Source organism: Merops nubicus, unplaced genomic scaffold, assembly GCF_000691845.1.
Source record: "Merops nubicus isolate BGI_N331 unplaced genomic scaffold, ASM69184v1 scaffold12778, whole genome shotgun sequence".
NCBI classification, from domain to species: Eukaryota; Metazoa; Chordata; class Aves; order Coraciiformes; family Meropidae; genus Merops; species Merops nubicus.
Genome location: NW_008623708.1, coordinates 22,713 through 47,555, shown reverse-complemented (window position 1 = coordinate 47,555; position 24,843 = coordinate 22,713). Strand labels below are relative to the sequence as shown.

At 36.9% G+C, this 24,843-nt stretch overlaps 1 protein-coding gene across 1 annotated transcript in view; it reads left to right on the top strand.

Annotated features, from left to right (window-relative positions):
• The window catches only part of SEMA3C (sema domain, immunoglobulin domain (Ig), short basic domain, secreted, (semaphorin) 3C), a 106,415-nt gene that overhangs the window by 60,497 nt on the left and 21,075 nt on the right, over positions 1-24,843 (top strand). Inside the window, exons 2-9 of the mRNA XM_008945168.1 lie at positions 4,185-4,345; positions 6,315-6,377; positions 10,781-10,900; positions 14,574-14,664; positions 18,469-18,588; positions 19,759-19,901; positions 21,876-21,990; positions 24,107-24,176. Of these exons, the coding sequence (XP_008943416.1) occupies positions 4,185-4,345; positions 6,315-6,377; positions 10,781-10,900; positions 14,574-14,664; positions 18,469-18,588; positions 19,759-19,901; positions 21,876-21,990; positions 24,107-24,176 (883 nt within the window). The remainder of the gene's footprint in view (positions 1-4,184; positions 4,346-6,314; positions 6,378-10,780; positions 10,901-14,573; positions 14,665-18,468; positions 18,589-19,758; positions 19,902-21,875; positions 21,991-24,106; positions 24,177-24,843) is intronic.

The window sequence follows — 24,843 nt, the reverse complement described above, 5'->3', positions numbered from 1 at the left end:
TTCCCTACATTAGGAATTCAGGCTGTGTTTTCAGTATTGTGACGCCGGTGAATTTGAATTGAGTGATGAAAGCTTGATGTTGAGTCATTAAATATGACATTCAGAGGACTACCTGATGCATGGATCTAGCTCATTCACCCTTATGTAGGTTGGACAATTTGGGTATAACAGGCTGTGTGAGATATCTCCATCCTCCTGGATTTCCAGTCTCTGTTAGCCATATTTCACTTTGCTCTGGCTAACATACTGAGTTCTGAGTGTTAGAAAGGCTTTTGTGATGTGAATAAAAGGTATTACACAAATGTTTTGTTATTTCTTCTGAAAAACCATGACTTTTTAAAATAATACTTGCATTGACTTTTTTTGTGGTGGATTAGAAGGATAATTAAAGAGTAGGTGTTAAACTGCCTAATTTTCAGTAAACTGTACAGTACACTATGTACAGAGAAAATTCCCAGTCATTGGGAATTCAAAAGTGTGCAGTTCGACAATAATAGTTCTGAGGAGAGAATTCACTGGAGCTTTTGTTCTTCGTTAAAAGGGATGAGCTTTATAATGTGTCCTCTAAGATTGGATTCTAACACTAGGTACCAAGTAAGTAATAGCTTTATCATTGAGGAAGCACAAAAGTAAATTTACTGACTAATGAAAAAATGGTGAACAAAAATTATTCTTGTACTATGAAAGATGACAGTTATTTGCATATGGAATATGTATAATATTTAGTTTTATTGTCAAAAAAAACCCAACTTTTTTAATATTCACAGAGAGATGTCTACAACATCATCTCCATACAGGGTTTACAGTGTTTACAGGCTTGAATGTTTGGTTAAATTCTCAAAGCATGGAATAGAATTTCCTTTGAAGGTGTCTTGGTTTAGGCTGGGATAAATTTAGTTTTCTTCCTAGTAGCTTGGCTACCCAGTGCCGTGCTTTGGATTTAGGATGAGAATAATGTTGATAACACACTGATTTTTTAGTTGTTGCTAAGTAGTGTTTACACTTAGTCAAGAACTTTTCGGCTTCTCATAATATCCTGGCAAGAGGGGCTCGGAATGCACAAGGAGCTGGGAGAGAACACAGCAAGAACAGCTGACCCAAACAAGATAAAAGGGTATTTCTTATGACATCAGGCCCACTATATGAACTTGGAGGAGTTGGCTGGGGGGCACTGTGTTTTAGGCTTTGACTGGGCAACTATCAGCAGGTGGTGAGCAATTGTATTGTGCACAACTTGTTTTGTATATTTGATTATTATTATTATTATCCCTTCCTTTTCTGTCCTCTTAAACTGTCTTTATCTCAACCTATGAGTTTGTTGGGTTTTTTAATGATTCATTCCCCCCTCCTACTGAGGAGGGGTTGGAAGAGTGAGTGAGCGGCTGTGTGGTGCTTAGTTGCCAGCTGGGGTTAAACTATGACAGCAAATGTTTATATCAATCGTCAGTAAAGGTTTACGTCATTTTTGTTTATATCATTTTTTTACAAAAACTTTCAGAGAGGAAAAGGAATGTGGGTGACCTTACAGCATCTTTCCAGCCAACACTATTTCCAAGGAACAACACCCAGATAGTAAATCTGTGTTTACTAGATTTAATTATTAAAATATCAAGTTTTCTCGGGTGATTTTGTGGTAAACTTTAATAAATAAAAAGAAAATTTATCAGTTACACATTCCCTGCCCACTTTTTTGAGTAGCCCAAAGAGGTTAATAAACTAAACTTCAGCACTGAAAGAAATAAAGAGAAGAAATCAATATGAAAGTAATTGTATCAGGGCTTTCCTTCCTCTTATGAATGGCATTGAGCATCCATAGTCTAGAGACATGTCGTAAGGCATTCTCCTCAGCAGCAGCTTCATGGAGACAGATTACCCTTCAGGTGCCTTAGAAAGAGTAACACCATGGCAAAAAGGTTAAAAATCCAGGAGAATAATGGATTTTAATAAATGAAAGTTGTGGAAATCAAATATCTGTTGCTATTTTTGTCTCTTGCTTAGAAACACTCATCATAATCTTGATAATCTTTTATGTCAATCATGGTTTATTCGTTGTCAGTCTTTGTCAGTCACTGAAGTAATAAGGAAGGGGATTATATTCTGCAATCACTGTGCTCACATTTACCCAGTGCTGTGCAGAAAACAGCTGCCTCTCCGAGTTTATTTATGCTTTCACTACTATATCAAATATACAGTTATAAGAAGGATCAGTTTCACCTTACAGCTGCCAAATATTACTGTAAAGTTAATAAGGCCACCAGGAATAGGGATGAGTGCTAGCTGCTCAGGTTTGTTCTGAAAGGATAATCTGAGAATTTCAGAGTGGGCAAAGGGGCTGCATTTTAATGGTGTTATGCTGGTGGTTCTCCCAGGTGCCTTTGAAAATCCTAGCTAAAAGCTTACAGAGAGGAGTTTTTAAAATTAAGTAAAACAATTGATTTTCCAGGCACTGAAGAAATACTTCTGAAAGTGATGTGGACAATTTTCATATATATTTAATAAGTACTGTTTCAGTTTAAGCTTTTAGGCACAGACTGTAAATTTTGATTGTATGTTTATCTTTTGTTGAGGGACATATGAAGTAGAAATATTATTTGTTATTTTTTAAAATAATGTCATATATAAATGTATGTAGGCAACCCTTAGCTCCTGAAAGCTGGCACACATCTAAGCGAATCAAACATATCTCTCAGTAACTGAAGATATTTTTAATCTTCCTGTGAAAGTGTTTAACAGTAATGATAACAATTAAGTGAAGTTATATATACGTAGTACTTTTCAATGCGAATTATATTCCTATAGTGTTTTTTTAATCATTAGATCTGTAGCAGACAGGTATAAGTCCCAAGACTGCAGCCTTTGCTTGTATGTTGTCTACAGCTTGTCACAAATTTCTCTCCAAGTAATTTTCAAAGAAAAATTTATGCTTCCAGCTACATATTTGTTTTGCAGAAGGTGTATACTTTAGACACACATTTTCTTTTAACTGAGCACATATCCAGAAATATTTTTTGGTTTGAGAGTTTTGTTTTCCAAAATACCATTAGCCCATGCTCATCTAGTCATCTGAAAGGCTCAGGTGACTAATTTTGAATAAGTCATCTACTGTTTTCCATAGGGAACTAATGAGCTAAACCCTTGCTTTTTGCAAAAGCTATATTGTTCCAGAGAAACAGTTTGCATAAGGGATGTGGACTCAGTTCTTAGATTTATGAATAAACATCGTAGCAGGGCTTCATTTTCATATGTGGTGTGCATTTGCCACCCTTTTAGAGTCCCAAGGAACATAATCCAGTAATAATACTCATGAGGTAAGAAAGCATAATTAGATGTTAAATATTTGAATAAGGATGAATAGATTATTAAAGTTTTATTTTTCCATTCTCAGATCTTGAAAAATATCCCTTCTGTTATTACTGAAAAGAAAAATAATCTGAGTGGGGGCCAAAGCATATTGGCCAAGCAAAGACAGGAAGGCTGAGCTTTCTCAAAGGCAGCAAGTAATACTTACATTGCAGATGCTTGTGCTATTCCTGTAATGCACCTGATCCTCCACTAATGAGATCAAAGGTTGTTTTTCACTTCATTTAATTGAAGAAACTTTTCTGTGGAAAAATATAGCTAGTTCTGCCATTCTTATAGTTTGGTCCATATCCCATAAACAAACTGAATAAGTGGACACGTTTATGCTTGACTGAATAATTTTTTTTTCTTTTAAATAAGCTATACACGATGATGGAGAACTAAAAAAAAAAAATTACCTTGAAAATGATAAAAAACTATTCTTTGTGAAGCCTCTCATTAGGAAAAGAAAGTGAACTGTTCTTACATATTTTTCATTCATTTGCTGCTGTCATAAACTTCAAAATGTATTGAATGCATTGATTAATTTAATATATGATCTTTCTAAAAGCCAAAGCTGTAAATAATCATATCCATTAAAATAAGAATTAATTAGATGAATAAATAACAGGAATGTCTGATTTTTATGAGCTATGTCTAGCTACTTAGTGTATGAAAGAATGGCATTCAAACTGGGAAAGAAAAATTTGTTTTAGCTCAACCGTTGCATTATTACCAAGTGTCTGATGAAGATTTTTCTTCTCTTATTGACCCCACTTGTTCTTTATTGAGAAAGAAACGCAGTTGTGAACCAAACCACTTTACTAACTTGTCTACTATTTCAGAACTGCAGGAAACTAAGACGTCCGAATATCACAGAATATCCCACAGTCCCCTGGATTACAGGATACTATTAATGGATGAAGATCAGGATCGGATCTACGTGGGCAGCAAAGATCATATTCTGTCCTTGAATATTAATAATATAAGCCAGGACCCTCTTAATGTAAGTCCAAGGTTTATTTTGAGAATCCAATGTTCCTTTACTACAGGCCTTTCTTTTTAAGACAAAAAACTGTGTTTCATTACTTTGCAGCAGGCAAAAGCCCAGGCCTGCACCTTATTGAATTGTTAGTCCCTGTTTTATGTGTAACGCAACATGAACAAGGTATTAGCATGGCTGCTTCTCAAACACTTGTTTAAAAACTGACCTATTTACATGTTCTAAAGTGACATTATTTTTTATATTAACCTCCCTCTTGACACTACCTCTTTTCTGGGTTTTTCTCTCACTTAGTGAGATGCTGTTTTCTATGGATTCTTCTGTGCCACACCTCCCCAAACTGTATTAAGCAGCCTGTATATGAAAATAACCAAATTATCAGATGTTTAAACCACTTTCACAGATTCCTGTCTTGTCTCCAGAGCCAGTTCAAATCCAGCTTCTCTTCTTTTAAAATAGTTGGCCTGCAGAAGTACTTGTGTGCCCAGAAGCCTGACTGTTAAGATATTACTTCTCTTCAGACTTTATCCATCTTTAGATTATCACAGCTGCAACACTACATTGAAGTGTGGCATAGGCCTTGTTCTACCAAATCCATCCAATCCTTTAATCTATGAGCTTTAATTGCTGTACCTCAGGAGTATTGAGGGGCAGAGATATCCAGCTAGCACAAGAAAGTTAAATGCCTGCCTTAAGAGGCAAGGCTTTTAATGTGTCAGGAGAGAGAGAGAGGCTCCACTGGAGGGTGATTAAGTGCATTTAAATTGGGTTTTGCTCTGAATAACCCTCTGAACATGCCTGTCTACCTTAATTGATTGTGCAGGGAGTCCTGGGAGGTTAACTCTAACTTACACATTTAAATTAAATGCCTCTTGTGGTGGCATGAATGCATCCTTCCTCCTCCTAATGGTACAGAAATCCTCCTCTGAAATGAGGCTGCCTTCTCTGATCTGGAATAGCTTAAGTGACCTTTTTGCTATTTGTCATTGGGCCACCCTTTTCTGGGAGCTGCTGTGCTCCTACATGGCATGTTCCAGCCTTCCTTTAGCAGGCAGATTTAATTCTGTACAGAATTTGGTTAGATAGGAAGGCCTCTCTTGCATAAAATATATTCCTCAGTATAAAGCCATGAGACATTTCAACAGTATATTTAGACCTGGAAAAACAAGAATTTAAAAAACATCAAAGGAAGCTGAAACAAAATTTTTTGGCAGCGAATCTGATCACCCAGTATTAGGCTCAGAATTAATCTGTGCACACGTTCTTCTGTTTGTTTATTTATTTTTGTAACAGATTAATTTTGCTAATCTTATGCCCCCATAGAAACCTACATACTTGTGTATACATAACTACAAGTCTATGCATAAATATGCATGTGTGTGTGTATATGTATATATATAGACAGAGATCTTTTTATGGTATTATTTACATTATCTTGAGGCTAAATGTTATCAGGCTCTGTCACCTACTAAATTTCTAAGGAGATATTTCTAATGGATGTATTTTGCATTTAAAAATAAAAATAAATAATGGAAGAATCTCACTAATGTTAGAGTTTGAGTATAGAACAGAAAAAGATTCAGAGAATGAGGTGTTTGTTGAAAAACTGTCTGTAGTGCAAGATATCTTGGAAAGAAATCAAAAAATCAGCCTGGAATCTTAAGTTTTTAAGAAAGTTTTATCATAAGGTATTCCAAACCTTTGCTATTAAAAGAAAAATTTGTTCTCCAGAACCTTTCTTTCAATATTTTAGTCTTCCATTTTCTGTTGTGGACAATTTCTAAAAATTCAGTAGAAGCAAAAAAGTAAAGATGGACAGTTATTTAGACATAGTGAAAATAATTTTTTTGCCTTATAATCAAGATGTAGAAGATATCAAAGTATTAACTTATTAGTGTAAGTTAGGTGGTGAAATGTTTTGTTTAAATTATGTGATAAATATGTTACTTAAAAGATACTTCTCGTCTCACAGATTTTTTGGCCAGCGTCAGCAAACAAGGTTGAAGAGTGCAAAATGGCTGGCAAAGATCCTACAGTAAGTTATAATCTGCATGCACATCCACACACATATACAAATGACATACATTGCATACATATTTGGCCATAAAATAAGAGTACCTTGAGTGCAGCCAAAAACAAAAAGAAAGAAGTGTTTGTTTTGCTTTTTAAATGCTCTGCAGGCTTAAAAGATAAAGGGAATTTATGAAAAAAATAATTTGTAAATAGAATACGCATTCAGAATTTGACAGATGGAAAAAGATGCTCATTGACCACTACCTTGCCTTTTTTTCTTGTTACTAGTCAAATTAGCTAATCGCACTTTTCCAGATATGTCCTGGGGATGATGCTGAACAGCCTGTTGAGCTGTTGTTTGGCTTTGGTAAGCATTCTGGCTGTCTGCTCACCCCAGGAACAGACTTTACAGGCAGACGATACCCTAGACTCAGGAACAACTCGAACACCTCTTTCCATTACTCCCACAATAGAATACTTGCCCAAATAAGTATCTGGAAAACAGTACCCTTTCCTGGAAAGAGGCAAAGATGATCTCTGGAATCACAGCAAAGACCATGGAGAGCTTAAGTCATTTTGCACCACAGCTGATTATTCTCCCATCTAAATGCAGACACCTTCCAAAGGACCTAAATTAGCTGGTAATTGCCCTATACACTCTTCAGAGACAATAGATAAAAATTAACTAGTTTGAAAGGCCCAGTGAGTGGTAAAATACAGCAAATCCTGTCTTTGGCAGAGTTGCATATTAACATGATTATTTTCCTAAAGTAATTTGAATTTAAAGTCTATATATGCCCCAGTCTTTTTCACAGAAGACACCTAAATGGTAAACATAACCAAAAACAAACAAACAAACAAAACCCCACAGAAAGTCACATTTAAATTCTAATCAGTTACCTTTTTACTTTTTGGCAGTTTAGCAGCACCTAAAAGTCTTTATTCTGGTTTTCTTCTTATCTCTTTATGTATAGCTGTTTCCAACTGATATTTTAGTGTTAGAATTCAGAATCTAGTCTGCACTAGAAAAATGCAATTTCTCACTACTAAATTTATGAGAAAAAAACAATGAAGTTTTGCTTATATTTTGATTTGAGCAAAAAGCTATTGAAATCAGAAGACTTCACATTAACTATAATCGTCTTTCAAACATATCATATATGTAGTATCATAATTAATGAAGTGATTGAAGGATGTAAGCAGGTGTATATCAATATAACTTAATTTCAAGAAAAATAAGATGAATGCAAAAGTCTACTGAATTTATATTTTTTCAAAGGTCTCTGTATCATGCCCAATATTTCTGTTTATTTTAGCTACACATTTTCTACTGTTAACTAAGCCTACAGATTACATATTATTTAGTTATTGCAATGTTACATTAACTCACCTGAGTCCCTATTTTAAGAAAAATATGTGTGGGCTTTATTTTGAAAATTTGTTGCACATGGTGATGAATATAAGGAAACCAGAAGGTTGGCCTACTGGAGTGTTACTGTAATAATTGCTTCTTCAAAACTATGGAGAGTAATTCACTATATTGCTGCAGAGCAGCAGAATGAATCTTCATGGATAACTAACTATATTGTGGTTGGTATGGCAGTTTATATGATTTCTTTCCTGAGAGCTGTGGTAGTGAAAACTGAACATTCTTCCTATTGAATGTCTTGTGTTTCTACACATATTTAAATTGTTCTGGTTACTGAAGCATGCAGTAAATTGTACAGACAAATGGCCTGTTAAGTTACACTAAATGTGAAAACAAAACATATAGCTTTATTAATAAAGATTACTGTTGACCCTAGTTACTGTGTCAGCTGCATCATCAGCTTGTGACAGACTAATTATAGATTTTTATTTTCTTTGAAATACAAAAGTTCATTAGTCTTAGTTGTGTTTGCAGCCTATAATGACACTTCTAGGGCAAAAATAGGAAAAACAGAGATGATACTCTAAACAGAGAGCAGTATGTAAAATATATGTTCTATGGAGAAAAAAAAACCCGAGACACTACTAAGTATTAGACTCTTCAGATAACTTTTAGTCTTTGACATTTAGTAGTGAAACTTCCCTAGCTGTTAATCATACTGAAGTACCCAAATGTTTCTGCATCAGCAGACAGCTTTCTGGATAGAACGTCTGTTTTTACAACAGTTTGATTAAGGGAATAAATAATATCCTGTAATGCAGTTGATTAGGAATATCCATGTGCCTCAACTGTAACTGATTTTTTTTTTTTTAATCCCAGATGTGCATTGGAAAAAAAATACATGAGTCCAGAAATAGAATTTTACATTGTTTCTTAGTATTTGTCTTCAAGAGTTTAAGAGAAAAAAAAAAAAAAAAGGTACTGAAGAGTAGCTCTTGCTCCCACAAAATCAATGATACATCTTACTGAAAACTGACTGAAATAATGAGAAAAAAAGAACCTGATGCCAAAACACTGTTTGCAACATAAAATTTTCTGTTCAATTTCAACAGCATTCTTGTGAGTTCTTGAACAATTGAGAGTTTCAAATGAGAAAAAAAAAAAGTGGAGGGAGTGAATGCATGATAATGTTTGGCCTATCAGAGAACAGTGATGATCACAAGGTGAAAGAGGAATAGACTTGGAACAGCCAGTAAAGGACTTTATGTAATCAGCAAATTCTTTTCCAAGGAGATTCAGAGGGGTTCATCTACCCTACCATTAGACAAACACTGGTGTCTGACTTTGCCATCTTTGGCTGTCTTCTTTAATACTGAAAAGAAATCATCACCTCTAAATAGTATGTTCACAAGGCTAACTTGAATGCTTAGGTTAGTATGACATCTATTCTCTCAATTTACTGTGATGAGATACTAGGGCAGAGATGTCTGACTTTTGATGTCTACAGTAAGGCAGTTCCCCAGATACTGCTACTGAGTGAGTTTTGGTATCAGCTCCAAGAGAAACACCAGTAGTATGTGAATATCTAACTGCTCCCGTGCTCTTGCCATAGGCACTTTGGAAAGCAAATGGCATGCTACTAAAGCAGAGTAGCAAGTGTCAGGTACCAGTACTGCTCATGTAGACATTGTTTCCTAGTCCTGGCCCTTGAAGACTTTTTATTGTGAGATTTCTCAGCATATAATCCTTTATCTAGGAGACATAGAAAAGTTTTCTGCAAACAGCAAGAAAAGAGAGCACCCATTTACATTCTGGCATATAGAAGCTAGTGGTATGCTTTCACCTGTCCTTCCCTTTCCACAGACATAATGTGGATTGGCAGTACTTCTGAGAAAGACACATTTTTGATAACAAGACATTACTAAAGCCATCTTTGAGCCAAACTAAGATGGTTGGATATGAGAAATTGGAACGATTTAGGAAGAGCCCTCTGCTTTAGAGAAACAATATGTTTTGACTGGGTTAAAGGATTTTTCTGATATAGCTAGAGCAAGCACTTAGCTGAAGGCATGCAGTGTTCCCCATAGAGAAACTCCTGTGAACTCTGAAATACCTACAGTTATGCACAAGTTTTCAGATATTGTAGCATAGTACCAGCTCCTGCTAGGCCAAAAATGTGAATGCCTTTAACTATAAATAAACTGTTTGAACCAGGATTAACTCTACTGATTCTCATGAAGATGGCTGATGACAGAGTTTCCAATCCTGTGCTCACAGAACACAAGAAATTTTCACTGTCTTTGGTGAAAGTTTGGATGACTGAATATGAAGATAGTTCTGGGATCTCAGTAAGAAAAAAAATCTATTTTCAACCTAAAGTGCATTGACAATTGATCATAGTCAAGAAAGAAAAGAACAAGAGAAGAAGGAGATATTCTGGAAGGAGAAAACTGTAAATTCAGTGGCATGAAGCTGTGGTCATTAATGTCCCAATTTTCATGCTGATTTGAAGGTGTTATTGTTCACCTTCAATATGAAGCAGGAACTCGCTGCAAACTTTGTGTTGTTCAGGGTTTTAAAGTTTTGGAAATAAGTTCTTTAAAGAAATAATGGGATCTGAGATTTGGGCTTGCTTTGCTTTTCAATTATCTCCAGCCATGATGAAAAAAATAGGGGGGGAGAAAAAGTGTTCTGGAGGTGTCCTTAAGGAAACTTCATAAGGTCGCTTCTTGTTTTCCTGCAGAGGCCCTGCTTCTTCCCGTGCAAGGTACAGAGAAGTCTGTGGATGAAAATAAGGTTGTGATGTGGAAATGGGAAAGTTACATGCACTCCTCTACAACTCCTCTCTAGGGCTGTATCAGTGCCCAGTTCCCAGACTAGGCAAAATGGCATAAAAAGAAAACAGAATTGGGCAGCTGTTCGAATCTGGAGACTACCAAACTCAGTAGCTGTTTTAATGATACTATTACAATTATAAACCGTGTCTATTCCCTGGAGTTCTCAACATCTAATAGCACCTGCCAATGTGAACTTCTTTTCCTCTGTATTCCCTGCAGCACGGCTGTGGGAATTTTGTGCGTGTGATCCAGTCGTACAACCGCACACACCTCTACGTCTGCGGCAGCGGCGCCTTCAGCCCCGTCTGCGTCTACGTCAACAGAGGGCGCAGGTCCGAGGTGAGTCTCCTCATTTTATCCACTCATTTTGTGGTGCCTCTTACTAGTGTTATGCAAAAATCAACCATCCAAATAGGTTTCTTCATCCATGTTAAATAGGACAAACCCCAAAGATCCATAGTTTTCTGACCTGTTACCAGCTCAAAGCAAAACAATGATCAAAAGCCATGCCTTAGATATGATGGTTGTTCAAATTTCCACAGTCATACTAAATACTGGGTTACATTTGATGCTACTTTTTTACTTGACGTTGTCTGGTGAATTAATTCCTCACATTGTTTTGAAAAATTGCCAAGAAATACTTGAAAGGAGATATGTACTTAGATAAAAAGGAAAATATGCAGTCCACTTTTTATAACTTCCATGTGTTACGGATTCCTAGGAGAAGCTCTTAAGTGGCCTAACTACTCAGGTATGTGAAGGTTTGCTGAACTTCTGATTAATACCTGCTAGATATAGGTAGCTTGCATCTACTGCACAAGCTTTGCCCTGTTAGATTCTGCTGGGATGAAGCTGATCAATTTTCTCGTCACTGTGGGGTCTTCCAGGGTATAAACTTTATCTCCAGATAGATATCCAGTTTTTCTACATTCAGTCTCACTCTGTATTTTCAATCTCCAAAGTACCAGATGTTTCATAAGCATGTTGTCCAAGAACCCTGATTTGAAAGTGAAATGTTTGTTTATGTGCAAACGTAATAGGGAATAAATTAAGCAAACAGAAGGAGAAGGAAAAGTACTTAAATAAGACCCAGGACTTCAGTAGCTTTTGGGTCAGATTCATGTCTGCAGGCACAGGGGTGTACAGTATTTTTTACCGTAGAATGTGGAAGCAGATGTATTGGGAAGGAAGATCAGGGTGTGCCAGCTGGAGTTCTGCCATGTGAGGGCAGCTTTAAAAGCTAGCCAGGTTCCTAGGGAAGACACTGGGAAATTTATTACTGATTTCACGGGGAGTGGGATGGGAATTCTGGCCAAGACCCAAGGCCACTGCAGTGGTTGCCAGAGAGGTGATAAAACATTATTTCTGCAGGTAGGTTTCCATGGAATGATGTCAGTGACTTTTGGTAGATTCCCACCTGGCTCCAGCCTCCTTAACAGAGTGTGTACTCTGAATCACTGCACCTTCAGTTCTAATGAAATATCTAAATGTAGAGGTTCACAGGATGTAAAAATACAAGCAGGCAGAACTGAATATGTAAATACATCTTTTTGGGGTCTGCATTACTTTATTTTCACGTATTTTGAAATAGAGATCATCTTTTCTCAGCATTATCCTATTTCTTGACAAATTATTTAAAATATGGAAAGTGTCTTATTTGTCTCTAATTAATGCAGTATTACTTTATCAGCTTAAGCAGTAATACTGTAGCCCAGGGAACTCTGAATCTCATAATTTTATTGGTTTTGTAAATGAGATTTGGAGGGAAAGGGAGAGGATGGGGAATGACATCTCCAGCTGATGCAAGATGTTAAATTTCTTAAGTTAAAAATAAAGATAAGTTTTAGAAGAGCAAAACTGGCTTCACTGAGCCTGTCTGTCTAGCTACATGCCTACGATGAATTGATTAAATAAACTGCTGTTTCAGACGTCTGGAGTCTGTCAGACACTTGACTGTAGGTATCGCATGCTCAAAGTCATTCCTGTGCAGGCCAACAATAGCATAGCAGTTTAAACCCAAGCATTTCCTTCTGAACTCATTGCATGTACCCCTGCATGACTAATCACCAGAGTAGAATGAAGAGCTATGCAGTGCTGATGGGGCTAGGGAGAATGCGTTTTCTTCTCTGCTTTTATCATTTCACCTTTAGTTTAGTACAGTGTTCCATGCACAGAAGGGTGGTTTTGCACATGCAAAATGGATATTTTAGAGAGCACATCTGTTTTTCTCTAGAAGCTACGAAGCCTGACAGTAAGAGTCAAACCCAACAATCATAAGAACTGGGCCTGTTTTGCTCTTTTGTCTCAAATTTTTCACATAATCTCACAAAAAAAAAAAAAAAAAGGCAGTTTCATTGAAGAGAGAATGTTGCCCTTTTCTCTGAAACAGAGGTTAAAAAATAACTAATTTTCTTGCTTGGCACACTTGATACTTTGGTCTTTGGTAATGACTTTCTTAGTCACCCAAATATATTTTAACGTCAAAGTAAATGCAAACAGAAGGAAGTGTAATCACTATGTGGATTAATTACAGGCTAAAAAGTAGTTTTAATATATATGAAAATCAAGTGTAACCCTACAACTAGTTTAATAGTGCAATAATGGGCATTTTAAGTTGGTAAACAGTGCTATAATATCGTAAATATGTATTAACATCAAGCTACATATTCATCTAGAAATAAAACAACATTAAAAAACCCACAAGATCACATTAGAAACTTCATCCTTATGTTTTAACCATGTTTAGAGTTTCATTACTGAAACAATAGATAATATCTCTCTGATTAAATTAGGCAAAACAGAAGAGGGGGAAAAGAGATGGGGGTAATGGATATGAAAACTTCCTGCAGTAGCTGAGCATTTCAGGTTGGCAGAGTCTCCAATTTACTGTCACCAGATGGGTGCTCAGTGATCTGTGTGTCATCCCAACTCCCTTGGGATTTACATCCGTTGTTAAAGCGAACATGAGGAGCTGCTGCCTTTAGCTGAGTAACTAATACATGAGCATCTACACCACGGAAGCCTTTCTTTCAAATCTGTGTCAGCTTTTATTAAAATAAGTTTTAGAAGTTTGCTGTAGGAGACTAGGAACAAGTTATTTGGCATACAATGGTACGCTAGTTGATGTGCTATGGATTGATGTCTCTGCCGTTACTGACTACAGTTTTTAAGTAACAGACATGGACCAAAGTCACTTCTTGCTCAGTATACTGTGCTCTTCAGCATTGCTGGGAACCAAGAAAAAGTGAAAAGCTGCACTGAGATGAGCAAACTTTCTGAAGATATTCAGGCTGTTTATATTTAAAGCTGTAGTCCAGGTTGCTCGTACTTTACCAAATGTATTTCCTATTTATAAATCACATGAAATATGAACCAATTACCACACCCAGATTCATAAGCATCAAAAAATTTCCAAGAGATTTCAGGCTATAGCAAGAGATACTGATGAATCACCTATCACTGTGGGATTGGAGCTCTACACATTATCCAAGAGATGATACTGAAGAACATAAATATGATTTAGGGGATTTTTGGAGGTCTGATAGCTCCCTAAAGAGCAAATGATTTATACTATCACCAAATTAGAGTTGTCGTAAGAGATCTTTAATATGTATTATTGTTCTAGTAGCTTTATTATAAAGTCCTAGAATAGTAGAAGTATCACTATGTACTCACCAAATAAATTACAAATAACTTCAAGACCATGAAATAATCTACACAGATGTTATTGCAGAGATCAGTCAACCTCTCCAAAGCATAACTGAGCTACAGGGAAATTCTTTGTTTCAGTATCTTGAATTTATAACAAGAGTTATGAAAATAACTTGATACCAATGAAAAAGTTGTCTAAAAAGATGATGAAATTCTGAGTAGGAAAAGTAAACTGCTGACAGCACAGCAAAAATGCCCAGCAGTGCTGAACATTGTTAATGCTGGAAATGGCCAAGCATAAAAATCACTTTACATCTGATGGTTTCTGAAACGAGAAGTGACACACAAATCTACATTGCAGGAACAAATCTTCAAGATCGACTCCAAGTGTGAATCAGGGAAGGGACGTTGTTCTTTCAACCCCAACGTGAACACGGTGTCTGTTATGATCAGTAAGTAAAGATACTCCAAGCTGCAGATGTCTAAACCCGTATGATCGTGCGTGCTGCGGATTGATGGGATGCCTAAAACAAGCTGGACACAGAATTCAGCCTCCACAGAGCAGGACCTTGTGTCTGGCTAATGGGCAGAAGGATCAGGTCCATGCTTGTTTCAAGGTTTACATGAAGCTAAAGGTGGGTGTACAAATGAAATGCAGAAATAAGCTGTTGAAAGGGTGAGAAACAGAAAACAAAAGGTTGTCCCTTTTCCAGCTTACACATTTTTTCCCAGGGTTAGTTTCAACTTTACATTACCCTGTCTAGCATTTTATGCTTGAAAAGTTTTTGACCTTGTTCATCCCAGACAGCACTTGTGTCTCATTTAATTACTTATAAAATCTCAGAGTAGCTAGGGAAAGAAAGCCCAAAGACTTAAGTTTCTTTGAATTTCATTTTTTTTGTCATCTCTGCTGTAGAGCCTACCAGCTATTGCAAAGTACTTTGTTCTTCAGCTGGCTTTACACCCAACCAATTTTGCAATTTTCTTTTGTTTGAAAGACCAAGAAGTGATACAACTGAAACACCTCAAATATTCTTGTGAATTGGTGGTGACTGTACCCAGTGACTGTGAGATATAACCCATACAAAGAATTACTGCAGTGCCTATTGCATACCTAATTGAAAAGTCAAAGGGGGCATGCACTTGTGGAACATAAGTCATCAGTAAAACTTTTGTTTTTCAACCAGAAGTTGGTATATATACTTAGTATAACCCAACGTTTCCTGTTTGCAGCATTTTTACATACTTGTAGTGCCAAAGCCTTGATTTTTCAAGATGTGACTACTCCTTCCTATATTTTTTTGCAAGGGGATAGCAGTTACACAGATTTTTCAGTCTTTCTTAGCAAATAAAACCTAGTGCACACAGGTACTGCATATTCCACAAAGAGTTTACAAGGGAACAACGTGTGGTGTTTCTGCCATTCAGCCTCCACTGAAATCAATGGTTATTACATATCATGGCAGCTATTTCCTTTAAAGTTTTAGTCATGTGGAACTTAAGAGAAGTGTCATATAGTCTATCCTACATGGTCTGTTCAAAACACAAGTTGCCTTTTTTTTCTTTTTTTGATTCCTCATTGCAAATATATTTAGTACAAAGGACAAGTAATTTTATTCACAGAGACATGAGCTGAAGCACCCTGAAAAGACAGGTGAATGCTACCTAGATACCTCTCTGAATTTTGGTTACACTTATATCTTTGTATCATCAGTGAACTATGGTCGGTGTTTACTGACATTCACTGTGAAAGGAAATGTTTGTTCAAAGTCAGTGATGAATTAATCCACTGCTACTCCTTGATGTTCTGGTATTATCAAGTAAATCAATGGTCACTAAAAAATAAAGTTTCTTTTCCTTCTTCCTTCTGGATTTGATGGAACACTAATAAAGAACATTTTTTTCTGAATTACTGTATATACTGTTCATCTTAGTAGACTTCTTGTTGTCTTCCCTGATCTCTCAGTTATGTGACTGAAGAGACCTTCCTTAGTGTCTGACTTACCTTTCATGACATAATTCATCTACAAAGTTTAAATTATTCCACAAAAGTCACATTCTTTTACAAAAGAGTCCCTCAGATTACATTTTGTACTATCTCCCTCTTACTACAAAGTCCAGTCACTTCAAAAACATTAAGCTTGAATGAATTTAGCCTCAATATTCATGCTGGAAAATGGATTTTTTAAGTCCCAGCTTGAGTTATAATGAGGGGACTGAGCCCATGTACTGGACTCTCCTTTGAGCATTCTTCTGCAGGAGAAATTCCTTCCTCTCACTTCAGAAGGTGGGAAATGCTGCAAGCTGGGCTAGGTCTTCCAAAACAAAGGAACCATTTTTAAATATAGGTGCAATTTCGTGACAATTTTGGGCATCACTAGCCTAGATTACAGCAGGAAAGCTGATTCACCCTTCAGAGGAAAGTGATGCTATAAAACCAGGTTTGAACTTGGTACAATTTGCCATTGTACAAAGACACTGCTGCATCAAAGCAATGAAAAATGTTCTTTGAAGAAACTTGGCATAGCTAATGTGAAGGATGCATGTCACTCTCCCCACCAAGACTCTGAGATATTTATAAAAGCAGACATACCTCATCAATTCAGTATTTCCCCTCACTAACAAACAGTAGTGTGAACTAGTGCTGTGCAGACCAAGTGCTGTGTGTGAAATTTAAGAATTTAACCAAAAGGAAGTGGAGCTGACGGATATCATCTGATACATGATTAGCAAGCAGACACTAAGAATGCTTAAGACATAATAGTGTTGATAAGTAATAGGATTAAAATTGCATAGTGTAGTACTGTTGTTAAAGTGTGTGTGTCTATGTATAGTACTGTACATAAAGTTTAGTGAGAGCCCCAAGCCTGATCTGTAAGCCAGTTTCTTTCACAATAAGAGTAAAGCTATGATGGGTTGAAGCAATGAGGCAAATATTCAAAATCAGTTATAAATCAATATAGATTGTCATTCTGTCAATATACGCTCAGGGAAGTAAATGTTCCACAAATATACAGTGAAAGCATTATTTAAATCCCCTGTGTAAGAACCTTGTCATCACTGGGAGTAGAAGAGTGGCTGCTAACTGTTCTGCGGGGTTCAGTTCAGGCTCTAGCCAGCAGCAGAAAACCAAATTCTCCAGAGTTTTAATTCTCTAATGAGCCAATAGTCTTCCATATTGATGTGCACACACACACACAGAGAGAACATAAAAATAGCCTCAAGAGCTTCTGAATCCACGACTCTTGCCAGCTTGACCACACTCTCTGGGTAGTCCAGGAATTCAGACAAAAACATCAATCAAAGGACGCAGCTGTACTGGAATGTGTTCAGCCACCACTCCCACTCTGAGCATTAAGAGTTTATTTTAGCTACTGTTTTCTGCTCTGGGGTTTCATTGTCATTAGTCAGTGGAAATTGCTTGGTTATTCACGGAGTAGAAAATGATAGTATATGTAATTAGAATTATAATTACGTATACATATATTTATGCACACACATAGACTCACACAAACACAGATGTACGTCATGACTGATGGACTGAGTTTTCAGCCCTGTGCAGGGAGCAGAAGTTCATAGCCCTGTTAATGTAAGAGTTGCGTGTCTAATTCTGGTCAGGCATAATGACCCTATGCTTAGAATCAAGTACATAAAAGGGGACAACCGTTGCTCCCTATTACTCTGTGTAAAGTTCAATAATATGATTGTCTGGCCTCTGCAATACTGAAGTCAGCTTGAGGCTGCCTGGGGCAGCTTTGACGATACTGTTGGTAAAAAATGGCACTGATCCATTGACTGCAATAGATGTTGTGCCAGTTTACACCAGCAATAAATTCAGCCCAGTCATTTTGTCTACTCCCATAACAAAAAAGCTTTTTGAAGTATGTACTTAAAAAAAAGTGACTGTGATTCTTTTTGATAACAATAGACTGATTTTCCAGTGATCCTTAGCAGTGACTGTTGAGCAACTAAACTTAATATCAAAAAAAGGTTCACCACATAGGCAGTTCTGATGTTGTATTTAATTATGCAATTCCCCAAAGCGTTCAAGAAAAATCTGTTGATGCTCATACATCCTAGAGAGTGTCTTCGTCAATCAAGGGAAACACCGTTCCCATGACCCAGTATTTATCTGTATAGACTCCTGGGTAAATAAAGAGTTCACGGGTTTAAAATAAAAATAGATAGTAAATTCAGATTTCCCAAGAACCATAGCAATGCTTTTTCTTTTTCCTCTCTCTTTCAATTCTTTGCAGACGAAGAGCTTTTTTCAGGCATGTATATTGATTTCATGGGGACGGATGCAGCCATTTTTCGGAGCCTGACCAGGAGGAATGCGGTGCGAACCGACCAGCACAACTCCAAGTGGCTGAGTGGTGAGATGCCTTTGTTTTGCCAGAGCTTTTAATGGCTTTCACAGATATTCTGCTTTGTTTTGTTTAAAATAAACGAGTTTGTCTTTTAAAGAGCTTTTCTCTGAATTTATGAAGATGAACCATGAAGAATTGTATGTAAATGCATATTGTAGACAATGCACAAATGTAAAGTGTTCACTGTATGACCCAGCCTCTTAGGTCACCCCACTTTAGGGGTGTCTTTCTTTAGGGGGAAAAAGAACCCCTAAAATAACATTTCTGGAAAATCTACCTGTTACTTATGCTTGGAACAGGTACTTGACAAGCACAATTTATTTCTATGTTCTTTTAGAGCCAGAGTCTTGACACTTGTTATATTGATTGAGAATGGGCTCATATCAATAGACAAATGATGCAGTCTAAAGTGATTTTTTCTGTCAGACAACCAGCCTTTGTATCAGATTGTTTCAAGATTTGTACTGGATTTCAACTGATCAAGCAATCTTGCATGGTCACTGAAAAGATGTAACCTTCATGCAGGAAGAGGGTCAGCTTTTTCCTTCAAACAAAGGAGATCTTTGGAGGTCTCCATTCTCCATTATATGCTTGCTGTTAAGGATATAAATTATTTTGCTCTCTCACACCTTTGCAGTGTTTTGCATGTATATTTGGTTATGTTTATTAACCTCTTATATGAATTCAAATGCTGTTCAAGCATTTGCATACCCTGCTTTCCTTTTCTGTGTTTCACAAGTTATTTTCCTCTTTTATTTATGTTCCTTATTTGTTGTTTTCCTAATGAGCCTTTCAACAGCTTCCTTTCACGTTTTGCCTCAATGAGTCTTTCCTTAAGTGCCCCTGATAACTGATTGCCACTGATTCTTCCTTTTTATTCCTCCAAGTCTCTGAATCTCTGCAGTAATCTAATACTACTGCTTCTGCATTTGAATCACTTTTCTGAAAATCTGGTATGGGATGAAAGGATGCAGAAACTTAAGGCTGCCAGTAAGAAGCAATGATACCTTGTGTATATACAGACATGAGGCTAGAGCATATAGCTTAACCTGCCACAGTAGTACCTCTTTACTTTACATAGCATTTCCTTGAAGCAGCCAGTAACTGTCAAATCATTAACTGCTGATACTGATACATTTTCTGGTTTCATCTTTTTGGTATACTGTTTCATTTCAGAGCCTATTTTTGTGGATGCTCATGTTATCCCAGATGGCACTGACCCCAATGATGCCAAAATCTACTTCTTCTTCAAAGAGAGACTCACAGACAACAGCGGCAGCACAAAGCAAATTCATTCAATGATTGCAAGAATATGCCCAGTAAGAACTATTGTGTTTGCCAGGTTGTTGGGACAAGCTGCTAGTGTGACATGATAAGCTAAAAGACTCATTGGTTGAAAAGCCTTTGATTTATGTTCAAAACAAATTTCCTGTTTCAGCTTCCACATTCATAACTAAGAAGAGCTGTTACTGAGCACACAGATAGGGTCTGAACATGTTATGTATATCTGGCTATACCTAGAATGATATGGAAATTTAGAGATTCAGGAAATTGTGGATTTCTCTGGGTCAGAAGAGTTACCAGTGTTGAGTTTCCAAACTTGCTGTCCTTTGCACAAATGAGGTACATTCTTTCATCAGAAAAACTCAATTATAAGATTGAAGTGTCTTACAAAAACACACTCAAAATCTTTGAAACACCGAAACACATTGGAAATATCAGAGCCAAGCTTTTAAATGGCTTTATTTAAGCTTCAAATATTGATTTTACAATATCTGTCCTTTCTGGGTTGTTGCACTGATATATGTGTGAGCCTAACTTTAAAAACATGCTCAGGAAAATTAAATTCAGGAGTTATGGCTACACCTGTGCAGTAATTTACAATCACAATGCTCCTCATTGTCCCTGTTTCCTTTTTTGTATTTGCAATCAACTGTAGATGAAAAATGATTGAAGCAGCTATTAATATCTTCAGTGAAATGGATTTCTTTTAATGAGAGAAAAATTATAAACGCACAATTACTGTTAGCTTTTTCATTCCTTCTTTTTGAAAGGCTCAGGAAGATAACTGTGAGCATTTGTGTATTACATGTCTTTAATCTGGGTTTTCTTTAAGATTTGGTTTTTTTCTGATTTTGTTGTGCATGGGTGTGAGAGTGTGTTTTTGGGATTGTGTTAAACTCCTTCTCTGGCAATATGATGAGGCATGTGATCTCTTTTATAATCTCTGTTTTCTATATTTTTGTGAGGGTGCCCAAAGGCCTTTTTGGGTATTTTGCAAGAAGACATTTCACACAATTATAGCTGTATTTGTTATTGTTACTGTTATAATGAAGCCCAGATGATTTCTGAAAGGCCTCAGCCTATTTAGACTGACACTGAAATCAGTGGCAAAATCCCAAAGCCAATGAAAATAAATCTGAGTCAGTCATATTTGCATACTTGTATACCATCATATTCATCTATCAACACCTCTGAGACTTGCCAAATACATTAGTACAATGATTCAAAGAAAGAACCCCTCAAAAGACCCTTTATGGGTCACGCTAAAAGTTGTATTACCAGCTCCAGGAGCATCAGTGAAAAATGCACATCATTTAATCAAAACCATATTTGACTTGCTTCTAAATTTCCTTTTCCCCTTTCTTGGGGTGTCATTCTGCTATGTAGTTTGGACGATTCTGCTCTTAGATAAGGCATTCACCAGCAGAATAAGGCAGGAGCTGTGCTGCACCATCTGGCTTAGTGCTTACAGTCTCCACCTTGCACCAGAGAGAGACGGAGAGATCTTGGAGCGAGTTGTGACCAGGCCAGCCCAGGACCAAGCTAGCAGGACTTGCAACACTTCTGAATTTAGTTGAGAGTATCCACCTCATTGCCCAGCATGGCTTACTAGGTCAGATGCAGCTATACCACTATCCCAACTAGAAGAAGTATCTTTCCATAGGACTACTAGACCTTTGGGGCCTTCTCCATGCTGCGTGTCAGTGAGTGATACAGACCTCCACAGTCCTTACCAGTCATATATACACACTGCTGCCACACAAAATATACTTCCCAACCCTACCAAGCCTGCTAGCCAAGCACAAAAAATCTGCTAGAAAACTCGTTCTTGTTTTTCCTGTATCTGGAGTGCTTAGGTGAGGGGATTTGGTTTAGGTCTATCTATTTTTTATATTGAATTTCAGCATAATTGTATAAATGATTAGTCATATTAATCTGAGGAAAAATGTGGGAAAGACCAGTAAAATGTTAGTAAATCTTGTTTTGCTGAAAATAATATTCCTTTTCAGAATGACACAGGTGGTCAGCGTAGTCTTGTGAACAAGTGGACAACATTCCTGAAAGCAAGACTTGTGTGCTCAGTAATGGATGAAGATGGAACAGAAACTTACTTTGATGAATTAGGTATGTCCAAAAAATCCCTTAAGATTTTCATCTAAATTTTGCATCCTGGACATATTTAATTATTGATGTTCTTATATCTCCTTAATCAAATTGTTGACAATGAAATCTTCACTCTGTAGAAATTCATGACAAAATTCCCCTTACAGTTTTATGTCAGGAAATGAATAAATTCTTCATAAATCTCTCTGTGTAATTATCCTTATCTTTGAAATAAAGGTAATTAATCTTGACTATGTAATGGAATTATAAATTTAAAGAATATTTGGATGGGAACATGTAACTGAAGTCTATTGTTATTTTGCTCCTACTTGGGAGTATGATAGAGGGTTTTTAACGTACACCTCTTTGAAACTGTTTCTTATACCACTGCTTAATACACAGCTTTTCCTCAATAGAGTTTTTCTTTTTTCATCACTGGGTAGAGGCCTCAATTTGATAGCTCAAGATGATACTTACAGATCATGTTACTGGCAGCAACAATAGTACAATGAATAAATATAATCTCTTAGGGTTCATTCAAGCCCTTAGATTTTCAGTTCCACATGTGAAATACTGCAGATATTCAGTGAATAATCTATACTTCAGTCACAAGAGGTTTCCTTTCATTAAGGAATTGATATATGCATATCTTGATCCTTAAGTGCCAAACAACATTACCAGAAAGTTTCAAATTCTATATTGTCCACAGCTGTGATGTACAAAGTCATAGTTCTAAATTCAGGTGTTAGAAGATTTTGTATTTGTATGATTATAAATATAAACTATGAATCTGACCTTCTCCCCATTGTAATCTCTCTCTCTCTCCCCTTGTCAATATTCCAGATTTTCGTAATAACAAATGGGTTTTGGAGTGTTTCTGGCTTTTTATCTTTACAGCTATATGGTGTAGTTGATTTGATTCAAGGTTTTGATGGAAGCTAATGGGCCTAGGAGCAGTTGCAGTAATACAGAATGGGCAAGGTGCCCGTCTGTTGGAGGATGGGCTTTCAGAAGTTATCAATTTCTCTTGGCACTACCAGAGCTACCTATCTTTCAGAACTGTGATTTTCCAGCCAACTCCTCTTCAATAATGCAGTAGTATAACAGCTTCTAGTTTTCTGTATGACAAAACGTAAAACCATACAGAACAGGAGACAATATGCTCAGCCTGGAGTCCCAGCACAAGCCTCTAGCAAAGAAACAGAATACAACCACAGCTGGAAATTCAGAAAACTGGGAGAGAACAAGCATATGCTTCTGTTTTCATGTATAATGCAGAAGAGTGTAACACTTCCAGTTCTGCATGGTGACGTCTTTTGCTTTTGTCATATTTAAAAGAACACTTTAAAAATTCAGAGGATTAAATGAAGGAGCCACATAAATTAATGGAAAGCTAAAGAAATATTCTATAATAAAAAGCTCAAACAGTTCAATCTCTTTGTGTGTTGTAAAATAAGCTTAGGAGGTAGCTTGATTATAGTTATTAAAAACATTTGCAAGGAGAAGCTGTCAGAGATTGAAGTAATTTTCAGTGAAGTGTAAAAAAAAAATTAAACCAGTCAGAGGTAATGGTGGGCAAGTTGAGTTCAGTGAGTATGTACAGTTTTGCATAGTGAAGTCAATAAATTCCTACACAACGGGAGCTGGGAGCTTTACATCTTTCAATGTCTTCACTGCAAAGCTGTGAGTCATTCATATCATGCTGAAAACTAGTTAGTGATGGAATCTTGAATGTGTACTGGATGATAAAACACCTAATCCTCCTACTTCGGATTACGTCCGTCTATAAGAACTCCGCCTTTGACCTACTGCAACTTAAACATTTCCCTACTGTTAAAAAACCTGCTGAAACAAGATCCAGATGAGAGAAATGTGCAACGTGGGTCCTGAACATATTTGAAAATCTTTACTTTCTGTCTTCATAAGGCTAGATAGTGCAGAGTTCATTTTCCAATCTGTTTCTGAACGTTTGAACACTAGATTTATGCATATGGCCCATTCGTACGATGTGTCTGCTTTTTCCCGTTCAAGTGTGAGGCAAAACTACTGTTGACTGCAGCAGGAACAGAGTCATGAATTAAACTGGAAAATGAAATTTTTAGTAGTCTTCAAAGTTTTTTTTTTTTCTTTCTTACAGAGGATGTGTTTCTTTTAGAGACAGATAACCCCAGAACGACGCTTGTCTATGGAATTTTTTCAACATCAAGGTAAATGAGGAGATTTGAAAAAAATCACCTCTCTGACCTGCTCAGTTTTCTCTATGAGAAATGAAAGTGATGGTTTGTGATCAAAGCTTTTCTGTGCAGTTTTCTATGTCTGCTGTGGCCATCATTTGCATGCAGGAGTAGCAGTCTCAGTACCGCTCCTGTTGGTATCCATCTTAGAGCTGTGCTGCTTGGAGCAAACTGCTCCCTGATGCTGGGAAAACATTTCCGCAGAGGGTCGCTTGTTACCATTCAGCAATGGAAAGCTGAATGACTTCAATGCAGTGAACTCATGTGGCATCTGAGAGCACTTAACACCTCCTGAAGGACATCCAGCACCCCGAAGGATCAAACCAGGAATTCTTACATGAATTCGTATGAATCATTTCCAGTCTCTCAGCTGGCAGATGATTGCACAGATGGCAAATAACCCACGTCGGCTTCAGCTGGCTACAAAAAGAGAAGCTTGTATGGCATTTGATCCCCTCTTCGCAGCCTTAAGGTCAACGTTATCAGTCACTGGTGTTCACTTACCATCCAGTTTAGAAAACGTTCAGTGAGCTCCCCAGGGGAGTGGAAGTACTAGATATGTCTTACTATGCTGAAACTCTCCACAAAGATAGATAGACAGGTGGACCAACAGATTCTGCTCTCTCTACTTTTTTTTTGT